The sequence below is a fragment of the Eleginops maclovinus genome, chromosome 3 (genome assembly GCF_036324505.1).
Source record: "Eleginops maclovinus isolate JMC-PN-2008 ecotype Puerto Natales chromosome 3, JC_Emac_rtc_rv5, whole genome shotgun sequence".
NCBI classification, from domain to species: domain Eukaryota; kingdom Metazoa; phylum Chordata; class Actinopteri; order Perciformes; family Eleginopidae; genus Eleginops; species Eleginops maclovinus.
Window position 1 is genome coordinate 4423996 of NC_086351.1, and position 21587 is coordinate 4445582.

At 40.7% G+C, this 21587-nt stretch overlaps 2 protein-coding genes across 7 annotated transcripts; one reads left to right on the top strand and one right to left on the bottom strand.

Annotated features, from left to right (window-relative positions):
• The first annotated feature begins 374 nt into the window (after positions 1-374).
• LOC134861277 (C-X-C chemokine receptor type 3-like) lies at positions 375-4756 on the top strand. Of its 5 annotated transcripts, none has more exons than XM_063878358.1 (4): positions 391-486; positions 619-813; positions 1396-1762; positions 2966-4756. In XM_063878358.1, exons 3-4 carry the CDS (start codon positions 1412-1414, stop codon positions 3710-3712), a joined length of 1098 nt encoding a protein of 365 aa, XP_063734428.1. In that variant the 5' UTR covers positions 391-486; positions 619-813; positions 1396-1411; the 3' UTR covers positions 3713-4756. The 5 variants fall into 5 exon arrangements, with proteins under 5 accessions (XP_063734427.1, XP_063734428.1, XP_063734430.1 ...); XM_063878360.1 differs by having other exon boundaries at positions 393-452; positions 668-813; XM_063878359.1 differs by having other exon boundaries at positions 434-452.
• A 1778-nt stretch (positions 4757-6534) lies between these two features.
• cxcr3.1 (chemokine (C-X-C motif) receptor 3, tandem duplicate 1) lies at positions 6535-10613 on the bottom strand. Of its 2 annotated transcripts, XM_063878356.1 has the most exons (3): positions 10515-10613; positions 8974-9363; positions 6535-7992 (listed from the first exon to the last, which is right to left on the bottom strand). In XM_063878356.1, exons 2-3 carry the CDS (start codon positions 9352-9354, stop codon positions 7264-7266), a joined length of 1110 nt encoding a protein of 369 aa, XP_063734426.1. In that variant the 5' UTR covers positions 9355-9363; positions 10515-10613; the 3' UTR covers positions 6535-7263. The 2 variants fall into 2 exon arrangements, with proteins under 2 accessions (XP_063734426.1, XP_063734425.1); XM_063878355.1 differs by lacking the exon at positions 10515-10613 and having other exon boundaries at positions 8974-9928.
• Between the last annotated feature and the right edge of the window lie 10974 nt (positions 10614-21587).

Consider the following 21587-nt stretch of genomic DNA (forward strand, 5'->3'; position numbering starts at 1 on the left):
AGGTTTTATCTAATGTTCATGATAGGAACACAAACACAACAGCTCCATCTGGTGGAAAGTGGCTCTCTGTGCGGCGCATTGTGTGACTGCTTTGTGTTCAGCACTCGTTGCCGCAAGTCAGCCACAGAAAGCGGAAACGCGAAATCTGGGTAATTTCCCCTTCAAAATAAAGCTGCAGTTTGCCACAAATGCGTAAACACCATAAGTAATATAAGAAGTTCCTAATGTCATGTGATTTTAACTATCGAAGTAAATGCTTTGGTTATTTGCTCAACTCATTCTCTTCATTTGTATATGTGGACACTGCAGCGAATCTGATTCAAAGATTTTATTTTGAAAAAGGTAATAAAGCTACTCGGGTTTTGTTTGGCGGATTGTCAGATTTTGCAACAAGCGAGAAGAGGTGACACTTGATCAAATAAAACAATCAACGGGAAGTTATTACAGTCAACGTGAGCATCCGGAATTGTATCCATGTTATAGGCTGTAAGATCAAACCGATCCTCTTAGTGTGTCCATGTTGTAACAACTTCCAGCTGCTGGAGCAACCCGGTGGTGTTGTTTTCGTGGATTCACACTCAAGCCCGTTTTAACTGCGAATTTTTCTTCCGTTTTTAGTGGTACTTCCATGTTTACTCGACAACAGATTTCGTGCGTTTTTCAACAGAACTTGACCGGCGCTCCACAGCTGCATGAACTGATCCGCCCTCCCTCCAAAAACAGAGACGGTGGTTGCACATTGTGACCACGGGTGCGAAGAGATACGTGCAAGTAGACACTTGCAAGTAGCTGCGGCAGCTGAATTCTTTTATGGTACGTAACATTACTTATGTGCAAACCTGTACAACTTAAATAATTGTTTCCTTATAATATATGTGTACTTGTATAACCTGACTGCCTTTATTACTTAAAAACTTGTAGCATTTCAGCTTTAGCCAATATTGCAGTATTCATATTGACGTCTGTTTAGTTTCGAAACGGATCTTTGCTTCGGGTTTGTAAGTTATTCATGTTTATTTACCTTTAGTTATCTTAGAAAAACTACCGTCACTACTGGTTCCAATGTTTGCATTTCAACCAGAATAAACAGCAACACTTGCCTTTAGCTCTCAGCCACTGAGTTTAAAATGGCTCCATACATTGTGTCAGTATGATCAAGGGGAACTGTGCTTTCTAAGTTCCAAAACTCCACTATTGCCTCATCCAGTGACATCATACACCATGTGAGTTTTGTGTGACTTTGGGCAAGTTCAAAAAGCCTCACTATTGGACTTCCCAGCCCTGACACTGGAGAGAGAAAGGGAAAGGGAAAGAAGAAACAGAAAGAGTATATAAGCTGGTATCCTTCACTGACATCCATCCTCTGAAGTACACTTTGGATTTCTCTTTTTGTAGGTCAATCCAACAGTTGATGAACATGGGTGTCCATCTTGATGGAATATTTCTCCAGAACGTCACCTATGACTACGGTACGGACTATGAGTACAAAGAGGATGTGGAGGAGAGAGACACTAAAGCAGTGTTGCTCCCTGTTGTCTACTCCCTGGAGCTGATTGTAGGTCTGCTGGGGAATGCACTCCTACTGGCTGTTCTGGTTCAGAAGAGGCGATCTTGGAGTATTTCAGACACCTTCATCCTTCACCTGAGTATCTCCGACGTCCTGCTGCTGGTCACGCTGCCCCTCTGGGCTGCCGAGGCTGCTCAGCAATCTGGATGGTGGTTCTCGGACATTCTTTGCAAGATCAGTGGAGCTGTGTTTAATGTGAGTACCAAATACTGTGTTGCAAATGTAAAGATTGAAAGACTTTATTGTCATATGCATAGCAGCTTCAGCTATTGAGATGAGTTCCAGGCTCCTTCCACAATGCAACGTAATATACGGAGTAAAAAAAGACCTAAAAAAGTGCAATTTATCAGTACAAATGAGAGTGGTGCAAGAAAAAGTCAAGAATAAGAAAGTAAACTTTATGCCTGTAAACATGAATGAAATGTGCAGTAGAATACAATCCTGTATTTTTAATAATATATAAACAAAATGTGTATTACAAACATGTGTACAGTATGTGTTAGAACAAGTGGGGACTGGAAAGTGAAAGTGGGGTGTTTTCGGTGAAGCTCTGATAAGGTGGTGTGTTTGGCTGATGGCCATTAATTTAATGATCAGTGAGGACTCTTGGCAGAATGAGGTTATTGTACTTGACATTTTTATAGTGCACTATAGTACACTCCCCGCTGACATCCACATTCCTCCAGGAATCTCAGGATTTGGGGGAAAAGTCAAGAGGAAGGGAGTAGTGAGAGTGATAGAGACAGCTGGAGTTGTTTAAGAAGATTCACACAAGGATAATAATAATCATAATAATATATATATAGGACACTTTAAATAATCCAACTGAGGGTACACATTAACATCGAAGGTCTTCACATAGAAACAGATATAGATGATTATGGATATGGTAAATATATAATAAATATCATAATAATAATAAAGAAATGTTAGAGAAAAACCAAAATGTAAGTGACAGTATTCATTCAAATGAAAGGTCTTTACATGTATACAGATATAGGTAATTATGGATGTGTTAAATATATAATAATAATACGAAGTAGAACTTTATAAATATATATATATATATATATTATAGCACCTTTCATGCCATTATGCTACCCAAAGTACCTAACAGAACAGGATAAGATGCAGACAAAATAAGAATGAATTAAAAATAAGTAAGAACAGGTTACAAAAACAGAAGAGAAGATATATAAATGTCAATTTAGAAGTGCGAGTCTAAGTAGGTGCATTGTTGTGCATGTTCATACAGTGCAGGTTGTTATGAGGGAGTTAAGCCTATTTTGGAGCCTGAGGGTGATCCGCAGGAAGGACTGTCTAAGGCTCTTTGGGATGTGCTAACGAGGGATGAGTCACTAGATCACAGCTCAAGGTTTGTTTTTGTTTTTTTTAAAGATCAACTTCTACTTTGGGATGTTTCTGCTGCTCTGCCTCATTCTGGATTGCTACCTGTCCATCGTCAACAACACCCGGTTCTCCCTGAAGAATCCCAGGTTAGCTCACATCAGCTGCCTGTCGGTGTGGCTCATGTCCGTGATCCTCTCCATCCCTGACTCCATTTTCTTCACTGTGAATATTGACACAGGGAAGAAACTGTGTAACAGCTACTCTCAGTCCCTATCTAACTCGCAGCTGGTGTCACGCCTATTCCACCACACGCTGGGCTTCCTGCTGACGTCAGTCGCCCTGATCATCTGCAGCACCTTCATCCTGCTGCGGCTTACACGTGGCTCTGATGGCCCAAAAAAGAAGAGGGCGGGCAGAGTCCTCCTGCCCCTGGTAGTGGTCTTCTTTCTCTTCTGGATGCCATACCAGATCACACTTCTTGTAGACACAGTCACAAGCAGCTCTAAGGAACGTCACGATGGTTTATCTAGAAAGAGCTCCACAATAACAGCTCTGACATTCACATCTGCTGTGGGCTGCATGCACGCCTGCCTCCGACCTCTGCTCTATTTAGTCCTGTGTGGAAACTTCAGGGAGCGGACACTGGCCATGTTAACATGTGCTAGAGTCAACCCTGAGAGCTCGCTGTTGGAGCTGGGGGTGGGCGAGGAGGCTCTGCCTGAGCAGAATCAGGAGGGGGAAGAGCGGAAAACGATGACTGGTGTAGATCAGCAGGTGCAGTCCACTCACTGCTGAGGGATGGACAAATGCCCTCCTGTGACTCAGAGGTGACTTGAATAATACTCCACCCATGAGTGGGTTAAAGTGTCATGGGTTCAAGGGATGGAGTACGGATATATATTTTCTAAAAATGGCTCTTTCCCATTGCACTTTAATGTGAAGTTTTCCGAGCCAGTCATAGTGAAACTTGCTCTTGTACTTTTATTTTGTAACCACTGTTGCACAACTTTTGCTTGTCACCATGAACCATGAGTTTTTAATTTAACTGTAAATATCTGTTTTTCTATTATGAATTATTATTTGTGTTTTTATTATAATTATTGAAAGCAAACTACTTCTGTTGTTGTAGATATTAGTACAAAAAAAATCAATGAACCGTTTTCAGCTCTTAACAATCATCATGAAGCTAATTGCTGGGTATCTAAGCTCCTGTGAAAACAGCGTAGTATAATCCTTGTCAGTGTTATTGTGAGCTCCATTAAAGGGTCCGACAGACTGTATTATTGCTCGATTACACAAACACATATCTTGTTATCTTCTAGCAGTTAAGCCTGTGTGGATTCCACAAGTCAGTGTGTTTTTCACTGCTGCACAGCGAGGGAATTTCCCTCTGGCAAACCCCACTGCCTCATATTTGTGTTCATTGTTGCAACATGGGTGTGATGACTCTGGATGATACAAACAGGTGGTGACATCATGTGTCAGGTGACAGAGACAGAGGAAGAGGAAACAAAGCACTCTGTTGGTGTGGCCGCCTTCGCATAGCTCTCTCTGTTTTATCTCATCTGAATACATGTCTGTGTGTGTGGTGGAGAGAGCACAGTGGAATGCTTTATGTCAAAGGGCATATGCCTGGGAAGAAAATAGTATAAGTGGTAAATGAAGGAAAGAAGAGGAGTTGGAGAAGATTTAATCTCACAGTGCATGTTGTGTTAAATGTGTGGATTCACCGCCATGCTGTTGTTCAGGTTACAGCCTGCCAGAGACGCCTGATTCCTGAACTCAAAGCAAGAAAAGAATGTCAAATGTGTCCTGAAATAAAGTATATTACTTTCACAACCTCTTGTTATTTCATAAACTCAGTGAACAGCAATTTCCCACAAGAAGAAAAAACAGTTCCCTTCTTTTAGGCGTCCGATAGTTCTTCTTTGTTTAACTAGAATGAGGTTAAGGTTTATCAAGAACTTATGCAAAGCAATGTGGTCTAATCTGAGAAATGCTGGTTGACTGGCAGCAGCCACACATCAAATTTTAGCATCACTTGCTATAATTATCATCCTGATTAGTTTATTGGTCTGAACTGTTATTTCCTGTATCAGTAAGAGAGGCCCTTTTCTTTAAGGAGTAACAAACCTGTTATCAGTACATGCTTTGTTTTACTGTGCAGCAGAAAGGGAGTTGACTTCCATCCAAAAAAGGAATGTATCCATAAAAGTAAAGAGGTTGCTAGATGATTAAAGTCTAATGCATGTTGACCACACACTGTTTGAATGGGCGTGCAGCCAAGCTCTGACAGGAAGAGTTTAAAAACCTGTCGCTCAGCTTGTTTTCTGCAACAGTGACTGAACCAGTAGAGCTGCTGCTTCTGGAGGGAAGTGTTTACACTGCATATAAACTTGTCGTTGCTGTAATCAAGCATACGCCAGTTTAAGGGATGAACTTTTCTTATAATACTACCTTCTTTATGTTCCTACTATGTGCAGTGCCTTGTATTGTATTATGCTGCTGCAACAGAAAGTAGTTCTGATCTTCTTATCTTTAACACTCACACCTCCACCCGGCCGCAGTCTGCCTGCATGAATAAGAGTTGTATGAAATAGAAGTGGTTGCATGTTGTGGTTTGTTGAGTAACTTGAAAAGTCTTTCTTTTTCTTGATTCTGCTGATGCCTCATGTTTGAGTATGTGTGACATTTTGTGAATTTGTTTCAGTTTCCTGTCAAAAGATGAAAACTATTTCCATTGAAACCGTTGCATGTGGGTTTGCATGTGGGTTTGCATTTTTTCTATGTATCAGATGAAGTCAGCTGATCCTGAATGTATGATAAGCTCTGAGAGCATTTCAGAAAGGTGGTTAATAACTTACAATAACAGGTTTCATGCTGCAACAATATCTCTATCTTAACTGCTATTTAAATTCAAGGGGATTTAAACAGTATATTTGACTCGTTTTATAACCTCAGTACTTAAGTCTCTGTATCGGGAATATGTGTATGGACTGTACTTATATAGCGCTTGATCCAGTCTTTACGACCCCCCAAAGAGCTTTACTTTCGACATGTCATCATTCACCCTTTTACACCACATTCATACAAAGCAGTGCAATTTTCACTTTCACACACATTCACACACTGTTTGCTATCGGGGGCAACTCAGGGTCAAGTATCTTGCCCAAGGATACATCAACCTTCTGGTTAAAAGACGACTGAACTCCCTTGCAGCCACAGTTGCCCAATACGCAAAGACATCATTGTTAATTACCAAATACCAAGATCATAATTTAGAAAACCTACAGTCAAAATTCTAATTGTACTGTCCACAATACTTGTTCAAAATAAAGCATGCATTAGGATTAAACAGGACCAGGTTTCACTTTAATTGCCTTGAATCTGCCCTTTTAACTATAGCCACAAACTTAACTATACAGCTGTGTTTAGGTATTTAAAACGATATATTTGTTTATCTAAGTTTATCAGTTTTACAACTACAATTTACATTATGTTTGAAGAGTTGCTTCAAAGCCTTATTAACAATCTGCCTGGTATGACAATGCCTGAATTGCCTAAAAAATAAATAAGCATTATAAGACATCAAATATAGAGATCGACTTGTATATCTGTAATGTTGAAAACACTTGTCATCTTTATTTGAACAATTTATTTACATAATGACATGCAGTAAAAAGTATACTAAGTATAAAAGCTGCCATACGATACTCACTGCAGTTTTACATGTTATGTTGCAATGTAGCCTTTAAAGTCGGGAGAAGGGGAATGCCATGTTTCCATTACAACTAAAATAAATCTGCGGCCTATAAGTACAGCTGTATGACCTCAGAAATATATTTGTCATGTTGAGCTATTAATGCGCTGAGAACGACAGGAAAACACAGGAAATGTACAGGAACACGTTGTTCAGCCAGCTGCTCAGATCTCTGTCTTGATCAGGTTTGTATGTGCATTTTTGTTTCGTTTTTTAAGGTAATTATTTGGGCCATCAGTGCCTTAATTGAAGGAGGAGAACGAGGGGATAACTTGTGGATAATCTTATTTTTAAAATTGAATTCAAACATAGAACAGGGGTATAGATAATATTAGGATAATACCTCACTTACTGTACTAACTTTATTAAACCTACAGTGCAGCAGCTGTGCGTTTATTCTAGTTTCCCAGTACAACAAAACAGCACTAACTGCAAGCTCAAAACAGATTTATGAGATGTAAATTGTCTCTTGGTCAGATTCAAACCCCTCTCCTCTGCATCAGGGACCGAGCCCAAGTGCAAGGCCTCCAGCTCTACCAAATAAGCTCAATAATAAATGGCCTGTTAAAATGTTTGTGGATCCCTTTCAGACAGCGATGGAGTTGGAGGTGTCTGCAGAATCCGACCATATGGAGCTTTTCCTGCTGGTAACAGAGTGCAGTTTGGCGCTCATCTTCAGCTGGCAGCCCATATACCTCAGGACGTCGACGAGCTGACGCCTGAACTTCACACCCACGAATGCGTACAGGATGGGGTTGAGGCTGCAGTGGAGGTAACCCAGGGTGGAAGTGACCAACATGGCTTTTTGCAGAGATAATTGGACTCCACAGCTGTCTTCCGAATGAAATGTGTCCACCATGAGAGTGATGTGGTATGGCGTCCAGGAGATGAAGAACACCACCACCACAGCCACGATGATCCTGAAGGCTTTCTGCTTCTGAAGGCCCTGAGAGCCGCAGCGCAGCCGGTGCAGGATGCAGGAGTAGCAGAAGATGAGGACGGCGGAGGGCAACAGGAAGCCAGCTATGTGGTAGAGCAGGCGTGAGGCCAGTTCCCACCTAAAGACTCTTTGGGGGTCGTGACGGTTGAAGTTGGGAACACACTCTGTTCTGGTGACTCTTCTGCTATCCATAACAGCTTCATAGAAGATCCAGTCAGGGAGGGAGAGCAACAGGGAGAAGAACCACACTGCCAAGCAGCTCATGTGAACCACCCGGGGGTTCCTGCGGGAGTACATCTGGGTAGCGTGGACGATGGACAGGTAGCGGTCCAGACTGATGCATGCCAGCAGGAAGATCCCACAGTAGAAGTTGATCTGGGGGCACAAAGACATCACAGACAAGTAAGTAACCTTTTTGCAGCCACTTTATATTTACTATCATGAACTTAAAAGGAGTACTCAACGCACAAAATGACCATTTGTGTATCTATTTCTCACCAGTTATCTTAAAATCCTGGATAAATCTTTACTTGCTCCACCGTGAACAAAGTAACCATAAACTGAGAAAAGACTTCATGAATTAAAGTTAACGGGGGCAGCAACACTATATTGTTTAGAAACTCTCACACTAGTGCAGTATATTCCAAGTCTCATGAGAAAAGTTGTATGCTCACAACTTCCCAAACACATTTAAATACATCACGCCTGCACAAGCTCGAGTGGGATAATGCAAAAGTCCTGTAATCTACTGCAGCGGTTATGCAAGGTCTTAAACAGATGTTGACATTGTTTTGCTATTCTTTTATGAACCCCCATTTAAGACTTGTTTTAAATCTTTGTCACGCATGGATGAGAGGAAACAAAGTGCTCTTCAAGAATTCAAGGTAGCATGGGGTTGACTAATTGATATAAAAAGCTATTCCTTTAAAGAGAACATGCTCATTGCCAGGTCCATATTTTCATCTGTGACATGTCTCCATGCTTTAATGTTCAAAAAGCTCTTTATTTTTCTCATACTGCCTGTGCTGCAGCACGTCTTTTCACCATCTGTCTGAAACCAGAGCCCAGTCTGCTCTGACTGGTTAGCAGGCCGGCTCTGTTGTGATTGGTCAACCCCTAGAGCTGTCCCGCCCCTTACCATTATCAGGTACAATATGTTGGAGCGCTAGCCAATAGAAATGCGAGTGTTTTGGATTATGTTACAGATGTAAACAAAGGAGTCCAAAAGGAATCGTTTCAGGCAGGGGGGGAAAGTGTGTGTGAGGGAACTTTTGGATTTTAGCCTTTGCAGACCCTTACCATTCACACAAACCTTCATAGGGCCCCTTTAACGCGTTCTTAGTTCACACTTCTTACCGTAAAAACAGCTCCAGTGATCTTGCAGAGCGGAGTGCCAAACACCCATCCTTGCTCTCGAGCGGACTGTGCGGCCCACAGCGGAAGCGTCAGCAGCAGCAGGAGGTCTGCTACTCCCAGGTGGAGGATGAAAGTGTCCGTCACACTCCAGCTCCCCCTGCTTTTAACCAGAACTCCCAGCAGCAACCCGTTCCCCAGGACACCCACAACAAAGGCCACGGAGTACAGAGCTGGGATAAACACCGACTCAAACTGCATGCCCTCCTTCAGGTCACACACATCACCTTCAGAACAACATTGGTCCCAATCAGTGGCATTGTCGTACAAGTCTTCTATGCCTTCAAGCAAGTTTCCTCCGTTCCATGAGATCACGTCATCCATCTGGAATCTCTGTGCAAAAAGAAGAATAGAAGTTCGGAAGGATATAAACATTTATTTTGTCCGAGCATTTGATTTTTTGGTTTGTTTTTCAGCCACATGATGGTGCTGTGTAGCTTTACACAAATCTATCCATCTTTTTTTTAAAGGGCATACATGATCAAAAATGGCAAACAATCGTCCTTTTTCAGTGGAAATTTTACTTTGTAAATGACCTTTTTCTAAACGTGTTGATATTGCATTGACACCCAATTCTAGACTTTCCTATTTGATCCACTAAAGTGTCGGAATTTCGTTTCTTTACAACACCTTACCCATCGTTAAGGGTTTTGTTAAGTTTTTGTTGTTTTGTGTGTAATCAGTCAAAGACAACTGAATACAACCCTAAGGAGCATGGTTGGCAATTTTTTAAGTGCTGTATATATATTTCATATGAGACTCTGCTGCATGTTTGGGTGTGTAGTTCATCTATGCATTCATCTATCTTTGCAAAGTGCAGAGAATTTGCAACACATTTACGAACAGTAAAGACTCACATAGCAAGTCACCACCACTTTAAGTATTTTAGATTTCTACTACAACACAAAGTTTAATAGTAGGTCTTAGTCCCATCCATTTAATCTCAGTTCTCTTTTTAGATTTTAGACCTTTTTACGCACGCTACTCTAAGGGTATCACTTTGAATTGGCAGATGGGGAAGAGAAAACAGTGCAGGTCCAAGAGGAAGCATGTTTTCAATTTACGTAGTTTCACGCTTTGCACCACAACTTTGTCCATGCACTAAAATGTTAGTTTCATTAATGTCAATTTGATTGTAGCTCAAAAACAAGCACCGTTATCTTTAACGGCACACTAAACAACCACATCACAGGCTAACCTTGTGGTCGCTTACTCTGAGCAGGTGGTGTCAGACGAAAATCTAAATGAACAGAGGCGTAAAAAAGATTATTGGTTAACTATGGTAAAGATTTCAACCAATTTCTGTCACTACAATAAAAACATCTGTTTTTCCAAAAATCTTCTGAAAAGGACTTAAATTAGTAACAGCCTAAACTTCATGGATCATTTATTTAAATAAAAATGTATAAATAGTAGGGTATGCTATTATTGTCTTCTTATGTGCTGATAAATACATCATCAAACAAGTACAATAAGTTACTTACCAAATTGTAATGCTTTGTTACCACAGCAGGAATGATCTCTATTGACACAGGGTTGCCAATAACATCGTATATAGAGTGAGCAGAGGGGGAGAGGCAAGAGAAACACCGCCCCTAAACACCAGTACATTTAAAAACCTTGAATAAGGAAAAATGCAAGCATACCAGGGTTTAATGTTTTAAAATGCCTTCTTGTTAGGTTCTCTCTTCATATATATATATATATATATATATATATATATATAAAACACTGACTTATATCTTGATTGTGATTCAGAGATATGGAAACAAACTAACACTAAGTTGTTGTGTCTTTAAAGGGGACTTTATGTTGATGTGAAGCCTGAATACTGAAAATGCAGGGGTGTGTGTAGGCTGGCACACTTTCCACAGAAACACATGAGTAAATTGCTTCGACATTTACTCGACAGTTACAGGTAAGAAACAAGAAAGACATTGTGGTGAGAGCTGACATTTTTCTTTTTTTTTTACCAATCTTTTTACTGCAAACAAGTCATAATCCAGACAATGACAAGAAGTAAGAACAATAATAGTTAATACAAAACAGTACAGGTGTATACAAATTAGAACACTAAGACAATGGAGAATAAAAATGATAAAAAAAGGAGTGCATCATTTCAAAGCACCACCTTGAAAATAAAATAAGAAAGATGTTATGCTCCACAATCACTTCAGGGTCCGTATAGAGTCCTTGTTTACAGTTTTGTTTTTTATTTTTAACCCCCCACCCACAGGTATGGTTAGGCCACAGATAATACAATAACTGAATAAGTCAGATGAAATCATAAGTACAAAAAATAAGAAAATAATAGTAGACATTTGTCGTCCTGGTGAGAACTTTAAAAAACAAAAGGTTTCAGTAAGAGGGAAAAGGAAATATAGTGGAGTAGTCTAGGGCAAAAGACAAAGGGTCATGGTGGAAGAGCAGTAATATGAATGGTCACTTTTATTTTATTCTTTTCCCTTTAGATAGCTACAGTACCTGCGACTCAGCGTCGGGAGTGATAGGGAGTTCTTTGATAAGGCCTAATAGCGGGTCCCAGGTAGTACAGAAGGATTTCAGAGATCCTTTTAATGAGAATCTTAACTCCTCCATCTGAAGGCAATGTAAGACATACCGTATCCGCTGATTATGTGTTGGTGGGGAAGCAAGTATCCATTTTAAGAGAATACAGCGTCTAGCTAGTGGTGAAGGCAATGACACTGCGTATAGTAGTGGGCATATTCATCAGATGGGGGAGGCCGAACAATGCAGTGATAGGATTAGGGTCTATGTTTGTGTTAAAGGCCTGTTCAATGGTTCCAAATATGTCAGACCAAATTTGTCCAGCTTCGGGCAAGTCCAGAACATGTGGAGATGATCAGCTGGGGATTGATTGCATCTGTTACAGGTATCACTCCGATCCGGGAATAGTTTAGCCAGCTTAGCGTTGGTAAAGTGAGCTCTGTGGAGCACCTTGCACTGGAGTAGGTTTCAAGGTTTTATTTGTCATATGCACAGCAGATACAGCGTATATGTTGGCAATGAAAATCTTATGTCGCGTGCTCCTCCAACAACTCAACATGCATGGTGCAAAAGATAAATAAAGTAGTGCAAAAAGAGAGAAGAATATTTACAATATTAACAATAAAGATTTGAGGATGTGAAATATATACATAAGGATGTGAAATATATACATAGTAGGCCATGTCTAGCACAGATAGATGATGTATGGACTAGGTTGAAAACATCACTCCATTGATCATCGGAAATGGTGCTACCTAGATCACGCTCCCATGAGCTCCTCAAGAGGTACCATAGGGTCTGGACTCAGGGAACAAATCTGGCCATAGAGAACTGAAACCAAGCGCTTTTGATCAGGGTTCAAGTGTGAGAAATGTATCAATTGGTGATTCGGGCGGGCGGTTAGGAAAATGGGGAAATTGCTTTTGGATGAAGTGCCTGACTTGGAACAAACGGAAGAGATGACTGTTGGGCAGGTTGAATTTGACTGACAGGGACTCAAACGATGAAAAGACTCCACCCTCGTAAAGGTCATCAAGCGTCGTGAGACCACTGTTCGGCCAAACACGGAAGGCCGGGTCAGTACATGATGGGGAGAATAAGTGATTGTTCGAAATTGGGGCATGAACCTAAGCTCTATGTAACCCGTGCTGTCTCCTGAATTGGAGCCAAATGCTTATGGTGCTAGTAACAATTGGGTTATTCAAGTTTTTATGGGTCGCTACAGGGAGCTGAGACCAGATTATAGAGCGTAAAGAAGCAGAAGTTGACAACTGGATATGTACCCAAAGTGGGCAGGGGCCTGAAAGTTTACAGTTAGTCCAATAGAGGAATTTGTTAATGTTAGAGGCCCAGAAACAGTGGCAAGTTGAGGAGCGCCAGGCCCCCTTCTGATTTAGGAAGTTGGAGACACAACCTTCTAATACGCGCAGGCTTGTTGTTCCAGATGAACGCAGTCAACTGCTTATCAAGATCAGTTCAAAAAAGATGTATTGATGCACACTGGGATCTGTTGGAAAAGGTAAAGAAACTTTGGCAGGATAACCATCTTTATAAGGTTGACGCGACCCGCAGGAAACAGGGGGAAGGGAGGCCCACCTAGACATATCAGCTTTGCATTTATCTGGTAGTGGCTGAAAGTTTTTAGGGAACAGGTCTTTAAAAGAGCTTGCAACAAACACCCCCAGGTATGTGAACCCCTCCACAACCCTTTTAGAGGGGAATATAGATTGGGGAAGTGCCTTTGCCATTTTATTTACAAAAAATACTTAGCTCTTTTGAATGTTTAGTTTGTAACCTGATACACGGCCAAATTGATCTAAAATCGACAGTATGGGGGGGAGAGAGGATAAGGGGTTCGAAGATCATAAGAAGAAGGTCAGCGTAGAGAGACAGTTTATTAACCATGCTGAGATGCGTGATGCCCTCAAACCTATCATGGCTTCTGAGCGAGATAGCGAGAGGTTCAATGGCTATATTGAACAACAGCGGCGAAAGAGGACAGCCCTGGCACGTACCATGTTGGAGAGAGAAAGGGGGAGATCGAACACCATTAGTGTGTACAGAGGGAGATGGAGAGGCATATAGGAGTTTAATCCAGGAAATAAATTGGGAATCAAAACCAAATTTACCAAGTGTCACTATGACTTCGGGGATGTTAGAGGAAGGAGAGAAAATGTTATTGAGCAACCTCCTTGTGTTAAATAATGAGTGTCTCCCCACCATAAAGCCCGTTTGGTCCAACAAAATTATATCTGGCAGTACACGTTGGAGGCTATGTGTACTGCCGTACCAACGTGATAGTATTTTGGCCAGTATCTTACAGTCCACATTTAACAGTGCGATTGGTCTGTAAGTAGGATCTTTGTCTTTCTTGAGAAGCAAGGATATAGAGGCAATGGACAAGTTTCCGGCAATCGGCCAGTCTGGAGAGAGTCCACTTCCACTTTGCATTGATTTTATTGCATCGTGTATCTCAAGGGTGGAGATGGGGCTGCCCAATTCGCTAGCGATGTTCTCGTTGATTTTGGGTATGTTAAGGAGTCGAGAGGATTGGGGGTCATGGCGGGGATCGGGGGACATTCCAAAGTGTAGAGATTGTTGTAAAATTCCAAGAAAGACCTGTTAGTATCAGCTGGGTTAGAAGTAAGGTTGCCATCGGACAATCTGATTTGGGGAATCAATCTGGACGCACTGGCCGCACGAGCCCGTTGAGCTAGGAGTCTACCAGCCTTGTCGCCCTGCTCAAAGTAACGCTGCCTACTAGGGATGGGCATGATTAATCGACGATCGATTAATTGATCATTAAGAATTTCGTCGATGACATTCATTTGTTGTCGATAAAACTAATGCAGGTTCTGTTGCATACTGTGAGTCTTGAAGGAATGCAATGAATTCGCTATGTGGCAGCAATCAAACGTTTACCACACGGGGGCAATGTTTGAAAAAAAACGCCACAGGCCTCCTCAGATACCTGCGAGTTTCCGTGCCCGATCTGTTCCCCCTGGATATGCTCCCTTTAAGTATTGCTGAGGGCGAAGGTTTTCAAAAACTGATAAACTTATTGGAACCAGCATATCACATTCCGTCACGACGTACCATCACCAGACTGATAGAAACTCACTACGAAGAACGGAAGCAGGAGCTGTTCAAAGAACTGAGCACAGCTGAAAGAGTTGCTCTAACCACAGACTGCTGGCCCACTTTAACAGCTGAGAGCTACATCACGATCACCTGCCACTACATCAGTGATGACTGACAAATGAACTCAGCGGTCCTGCTCACAGAAAGCCTGCCAGGTCGGCTCAACAAAAATCAGTAGACTGGTGCTGAAGTTGTATGCGAGTTACTGGTTATTTTTATGAAGCTTTGACACGACACGGTGCCTTTTTGGATAGCTTTGAGTTAGAATTTGGCAAAACCTGTCAGACTAAAAGTATTATATATTTTTGGTTAAGTTGTTGTTTAACATGATTGTGTTTTTATATTATTATTTTGGGGGAAACAAGGGTCAGTTGTGTTCATGAGCACAAGCCTCTAGCTGCAAGCTCCGCTGCTTAAGAGCACAGCAGCGCATATTTTCAACTTCAACCATTGAACGGATCCGGTTGAACTGCGACAAGAGTTGTCCATCTTGTAATACATCTCTCAATGAGGAAAACACGCTGTGTTTTTGGTATGTTCACTGCATTTTTAATATAGCCTATAAATAGTGAATTTTAATATAAAAATATGAATGATTAATTGAAAATCGATCGTTAATTCTCCCGACGATCGATTAAGACAATGTAATCGAATGCCCATCTCTACAGTGCCTACACTGTCTCAGTTGTCTCTCAACAATACCTGTTATCAGAAGATGTGTTCTGAATGTAGCCTGAGGCGTTTGTTATGGAGAGAAGGAGAGGGAGAGGAGGAGTATGTTTCATCAGAGGTGTGTTCTGTAGCATGCCCGAAACTATGACATAGCGACCATTAGGATCTGATATTGAATTTGTCAATTCAAATCTGACATTCTTGTGAATAATAATGGCTGCCCCTCTGGCTTTGCCGGAGAATTTTGAGTGAAACAAGTGGCTCATCCATGCCCTCTTAATACAAACGGTATCAGAGGATTTAAGATGAGTTTCCTGTAGGAATATGATATCTCCATTAAGATGTTGCAGCCGTGTCATTACCTTACCAATTTTAGTAGCGCTGTTCATGCCCTTAGTATTCCAGGAAACCAGGCGCACTCATCCACCTGTCGTTGTCATGGCGGAAACCAGCTAAGAAGTTCTTCGAAGAGAAATTGACCTGGACAAACACTGTCTTCCATACACAGGAGAAAGAGGAAAGGATGGCGAAAAATGCTAATAGTAATGATAATAACAAAAAAGAAAAGAAAACCCATGTGGCCACACCTAGAGCTAAACCCAAAATACACAACATAATCAAGCACTCTGGCTCAGACCTATGTAATTACACTAACACTCTTCCATCTAAACAGTAAACCAGCCCCATATTATCCCATACAGAACAAGTGGATCAGTAAGTGAACAGGAAATTGTCAAATATTATGCAGATAAATATATGGCAATGCCAAACCATTGAGAACAGAGTAAAACCCAATTTAGTGCAGTAAAATCTGCATCAACAGCCGGTCCAACAAGTAAATACAATGGATTTGATCCATTCAGATACCTTAAATGAGACATAATAGGAAATAAAAGAAAGTGCAAAAGAAAGTCTCTGAGTGGTAAAGGCACAGGTGGACAAGAAAATAATCTCGAGCAACAGCCCCACATCGATGCAGCCGTTGCGTCCTCTAGAGGCAAAAGCGATACTCTGCGGACAACATGTCACGCGACCTGTCAACAGGCATTCATAACGGCAAGGAACAAAAAAGGAAAATATGGAAAACAACCAAACCCCCTGAGCTGAAAGAGTGGATAAACATTATGATAAAGACAGCTTCATATGAACGTATGCTCAACAGGTTGAACAATACAAACAAGACCAAGGCGCCAGCCTGGGACTTGTTCTGGGCTTACATCACATTGCCTGATGAGCATACAGTATTCCTCCCTCTGATTGTATCCTGTATCCAGCACTATAATCTATTGTATGGATATGCTCTCCAGCTATGTGACCATCAATATGTCCTCCTTATGAACAGTATCGTTCATATTCATACTGTACTTTTATTTTATTTTGGTTTTGCTATGACACTGATACTACATGTAATGCATATGATAAGAAATGTCTCACAATGTAAAATGTTGTACTGTCAAACACCAAAGAAAGAAATAAAAACTTGAATTACAAAAAAAAAAGGAAAATACAAGAAGTCCATGAAAACAGGCCAAGAAAAATAACTACTAGCTGTGAACAAAAACACATCACTGTCTGCGTGTCCACGCCATACTTAAAACCCACTGAACTAATAGGACAAGTTACTGAAGTACCCACGGCGGGCTAGTAAACTGGGCTAACGTTACCACAGCATTCCGACGGGGACGATGCGTGATAGCCGGGTACCAGAGCAGTTGGCTGCAATAAAATCCCTGGCCTCAGAAACGGAGGAACGTCTCTTCCTGGCTCCATCCTTCAATGTGATGTTAAGCCTCGCAGGGAAAAGCAGTGCCGACTTGAAGCCCCGTTGATAAAGTTCAGACATCACCTCTTGGTACTCCCTGCACTGCTCCGCTATTTCAGACGGATAATCCTCGTAGATTGTAATGGGGGTCCCACGGTACTGAAGCTTGCCTCTCTTAGCTCTGGCCTCACGGATGATCTTGTCTTTCTGCTGGATTTTGTGGAGCCTGATGACCACGGGTCTCGGTCACTGACCCGGTCCTGGCTTGTTGGAGAGTGTACGGTGTACTCTGGTTTGAATGCAGTCTAGTTTGGTTTCGAGCGTAGGTATATAGTAGCCTTGAAATCCGTAGAGATAGCATTCCGGTGTTCTTCCAGTTGGCTAGCCAAGATCGCCATGTTGAAGTCACCGACAGTTGGAAACCATAATCCAGCACCAAAGTGGAATAATTATCTACTTGGCGATGGCCAAAGGCAAAACTATGGGGATTTGAAATAGTAAATGAATAAAAGTCATGGGAGCTAAACTCGACACTTCCTACTCCATTTCACCCTACCGGAAGTCCCGAGAGCTGATTTTTAAAAATGTGGTGTGTGCGTATGTCCTGTGGCTGCGGTATGTATGTGCTTTCTGGTCATTGAACAGCAGTGTGCAGAGAGTTTTACTGCCAGGTGCCTGCTTCAGGTTTCATTTGCTTCAGACAAAGGTTGCTCGTCAACTTCCTTTATAAACCACAGTTCAGACAATCCACCGTCAGGCCTTTACACCAGATTTACCGTATGACTCTGTCCTTACGTTTCAATTTGACTTATGTGCAGCCTAATTTAAGTTGTTCTTTAATGTGTGTTCATCGTGCCGTGCTAATTTTATAAACCAGATCCGCCATTCCCAATACCAATGGTTTAAGAGATAATCAAAGTCTCAACATGAAACTACCACATCAGTAACACTATTTTAGGAGCCTGCTAATCCAATAAATGCAATACCAATGGAGTTACAACTGAGCAATTCATTTATAAAAAATTGACCCTAAGTGATGCAACTAAAAACAAAACCAATAAAATAAGAAATAAAACTAACTTTAAAATAAATCTTGAAAAAACTACTTTGCCATTAAACCAAATACAGATTATCGTACTTAAATGCAGCTTTCACATCTCATATCATATTGGAGGTGCAAATGTGTGTGTGTCAGGATATTTTGTTCCATCGCATCTCTGTTCCTGTAATGGTAAAGGTGCAAAGCATAACCACAGTCAAATCACACTAATTTCACGACTCTCTGTATGCGGTTTCTCTCTTTTTACAAGTCAAATAATGTAAATGGTGGGGTGTATTGATGTTAAAAGACTTCGCTGTCTGACTGACAGTGTGCTAATTAAGAATGAACACAAATAAATAAAAGTTTCCTGTTGGTTAATGGCTTTATTCTGTTGTCCTTCACACCTCTATAATTAGAGTCTTTGTGATTGTGTCTTGGAGCTTGCATGAATGCAGGTGGTACTTTTCACAAGGTTATGGTGGTATGATAGATGTTGCACATTTTTTATGAAGAAGGGAATGGACGTGTAATGGTTTCAATAAAAATCTTTATTGCATATCAGTGTTACTGTAAATTGCTCACCCACTCAATGTATAGCAAAGTAAGCAATGCTGGATTTGAAATATTCTTCAAGGTTTTGTGTGGAAGGAAATGCACAATTAATGGTCTTATCAATAAACCTGAAACTATATATCACATATCAGTGTAAAATCTCTACTTAAATCATTTTCACTAATCATTTCATTGATGCAATAACTGTCACCAAAACCTCAAGATTCATATCTCACTTCATGCACAGCAGCATGCAAACATGTGACCTGCGAAAGCTTTGAGTTTCCCTCTGCATGGCGTGTTCCTGTTTTTTTCACACCTTTTCTCTTCTGCTTTGCAAGGCGTACGTCTTGTGGTTAGAGAGGATGATGGAAATGTAAATACATATGAAAGTCATTTTTGGGCCCCAATCTTAGATAAGCATGTGTGAATGGAATTAAGTTTATTTCATTTAAATAAATATCAAATGGAAAGAGAACGTCTGGAAATTGTTAAAACCTATAACAAACGCTAAAGGAAAAACCCCAAAAGCATAAATGCATCCTGTTAAATGTGCCTTTTTTTGTTAACTGTCCCCAGCACAGCTCAAATCGGTCTAGAATCACCACTGCTGTGTAAAACACTCACATTACAGCTTCAAGTTTCCCAGAAGCATGAGTTAAAATATTCAGAAGAAATGGACATTTCGATAGCCTCAGTGTGGTTTCAGACACCAACTTGTTTAATTTTGATATCAATATAAATCCTGTCTATGCTTTTTGGTTGAAACGAAAATACAGAAGTGGTTGTGTGTCTTTTTTCCTGCTTTAAAACAGAACCAAACCCACTGTCTAACCCCTTTCTGCCCTGGCTAATGAAATTAAACAGGAAAAGGTTTCTATTTATGTGACCACTCACTGTTGTGTGTGTGCGGGTCAACTACCAAGACTAATATGTTTTAATAGTCTTGTTAGATATGAAGGTTAAGGGAAATAAAGTAAATGCAAGATGAGTTACAATAACTGAACCCAAATTTAGGTTTTGAAACCATGGAGATGTTTATTGAGGAACTGAAAGAAAACAAACATATATGGAGAATGATGTTTCTGCTGGTTTTGATTCCTATTATGAGTTCCTGTGATTTGATCATGTTGCTAAGTCTAAATAGGAACATGTGTATTTCTCTCTGATGTTATGAGAGTTCAACAATTCCACCAACAATTTAATGCTGCATCCTCAACTCATGCACGGTGGCGATAGATCATACTGTAGCAATATAAAATGAATAAACCATTTTTGGAAGATTTATTAATCGTTATTGATGCTTAATAAAAAGCTAACATAGCAAAGCACATTGAGAAGCTTCTCCTTTTACACCTGCACCTGTTTGAACACCTGCAGAAATGGTTTTGTACATATGTTTTTTAACATTTTGCAGCTTCTGGTTTGGACCAAAGTGGTGTCACCACAATATAGGTTAATGTTTCAAAGCATCCGAGCCCCCACACATTGGAGGCCCTAACTCGAAAGCAGCAGGGATGCTTACATAATCTGATGTTGCATTGAAGAGTCTCAGTCCTGACACATTCAAGAGGCCCTATGGTGCTTCTGGAGGTTTCCCTTTCCTGTAGTTTGTTATATAGGTTTTTTTGTGCATGTAAATGGTCTGCAAAGGCTAAAATCCCAAAGTTCCCTCCATAGGGAGTTTCTCTCTCACACACTCCCCCCCCTGCCTGAAACGCCTCCATTGGATTCCTTTGTTTACTTCCATAAAATAGTGTCATCACTATGTAACAAGCCTAGTGCTCCAACACATTACACGTGATATGCTAAGGGACGGGACATCTCTACGCTGTTGACTAATCACAACAGAGTCAGACAGAGGGTGGGAAGAGGTGCTGCAGCACAGGCAGTATGAGAAAAATAAAGAGCTTTCTCAACATTAAAGCATGGAGACATGTCCCAGTAGAGGAACTAAATTCAAATATGACTTAAGTTATTATCTTCCTGCATGGCAACAGACAGAAAAAGGACAGTTTCATACTGCGGATTAATTTTAGTTTCAACCTGTGTCATTTCTTTCTTTAGATTTTGGTTAACAACTCAAGATTCAAGCTAAGATAGTTAGTGTGGGGGACTCCATAATGTTTAATGCTGCACATTTTCATATAGTTTTGTGTCGCATGTGCTACTAATAGTGCACTCATTAGGGTGGTCATGTATGCAATGCATTAAAATAACAGCACATGAACACCTTACCGGATCTTTACAACAAACAGTTACTTAAGAAAAGCATAATCTTTGCTGTCTGATTGTTCCCATCCTTTACATCAACATTTATACTTTCTGCCATTTAAAACCTTCCTCAACTGCTGAGACCAATACTTTCAAACACTCCTTTGCTCTCTCGCTCCAAAACTCTAAGAGGAAAATAAATAAAATAAACAAAGGGCTGGGCTCCTCACTAGAGGTGACGTATAGTGCCTCATAAGTTAAGTTGTAAGTTAGCAAAATCAATCAAATGTAGGAAAATGCTTAAAGGAAAAATACAGCCTACATCCCAGCTCTCCGTAGGGTTTCATTTATCTTGTTGGCAGCTCATTCCTTAAAACAGAAGCCTCAGATTGCTTATAATAAGGGGAAATATGAAGGGTCTATTTCAAGCTTGTTATGTAAATAAGTTATTGGGCTTTTTTATCAACTCAGATTTGTTAGAACATTTTTTCAACTTGAATTGACTGAATGCATTTGAAAAGTGGGCTTAATAACACATGAATACTGTCTAATATAGTATATATATTTAAGAAGTGTAATAAAAGACAAGCATATGTTTTCATTTGTGGGCCGTATTCCATTATACTTTTAGAATTTGCTGAGGGCCAGTTCAAAATGACCCCGGGC

Bases quoted from the DNA above. Each gene is read 5' to 3' on its own strand.
- cxcr3.1 (XM_063878355.1), bottom strand. From the start codon at position 9,405: ATGTTTATATCCTTCCGAACTTCTATTCTTCTTTTTGCACAGAGATTC. The intron at 7,993-8,973 runs GTAAGAAGTGTG...TTGTGCCCCCAG, and splicing joins TCACTGGAGCTGTTTTTACG to ATCAACTTCTACTGTGGGAT.
- LOC134861277 (XM_063878357.1), top strand. From the start codon at position 1,412: ATGAACATGGGTGTCCATCTTGATGGAATATTTCTCCAGAACGTCACC. The intron at 1,763-2,965 runs GTGAGTACCAAA...TTTTTTTTAAAG, and splicing joins TCAGTGGAGCTGTGTTTAAT to ATCAACTTCTACTTTGGGAT.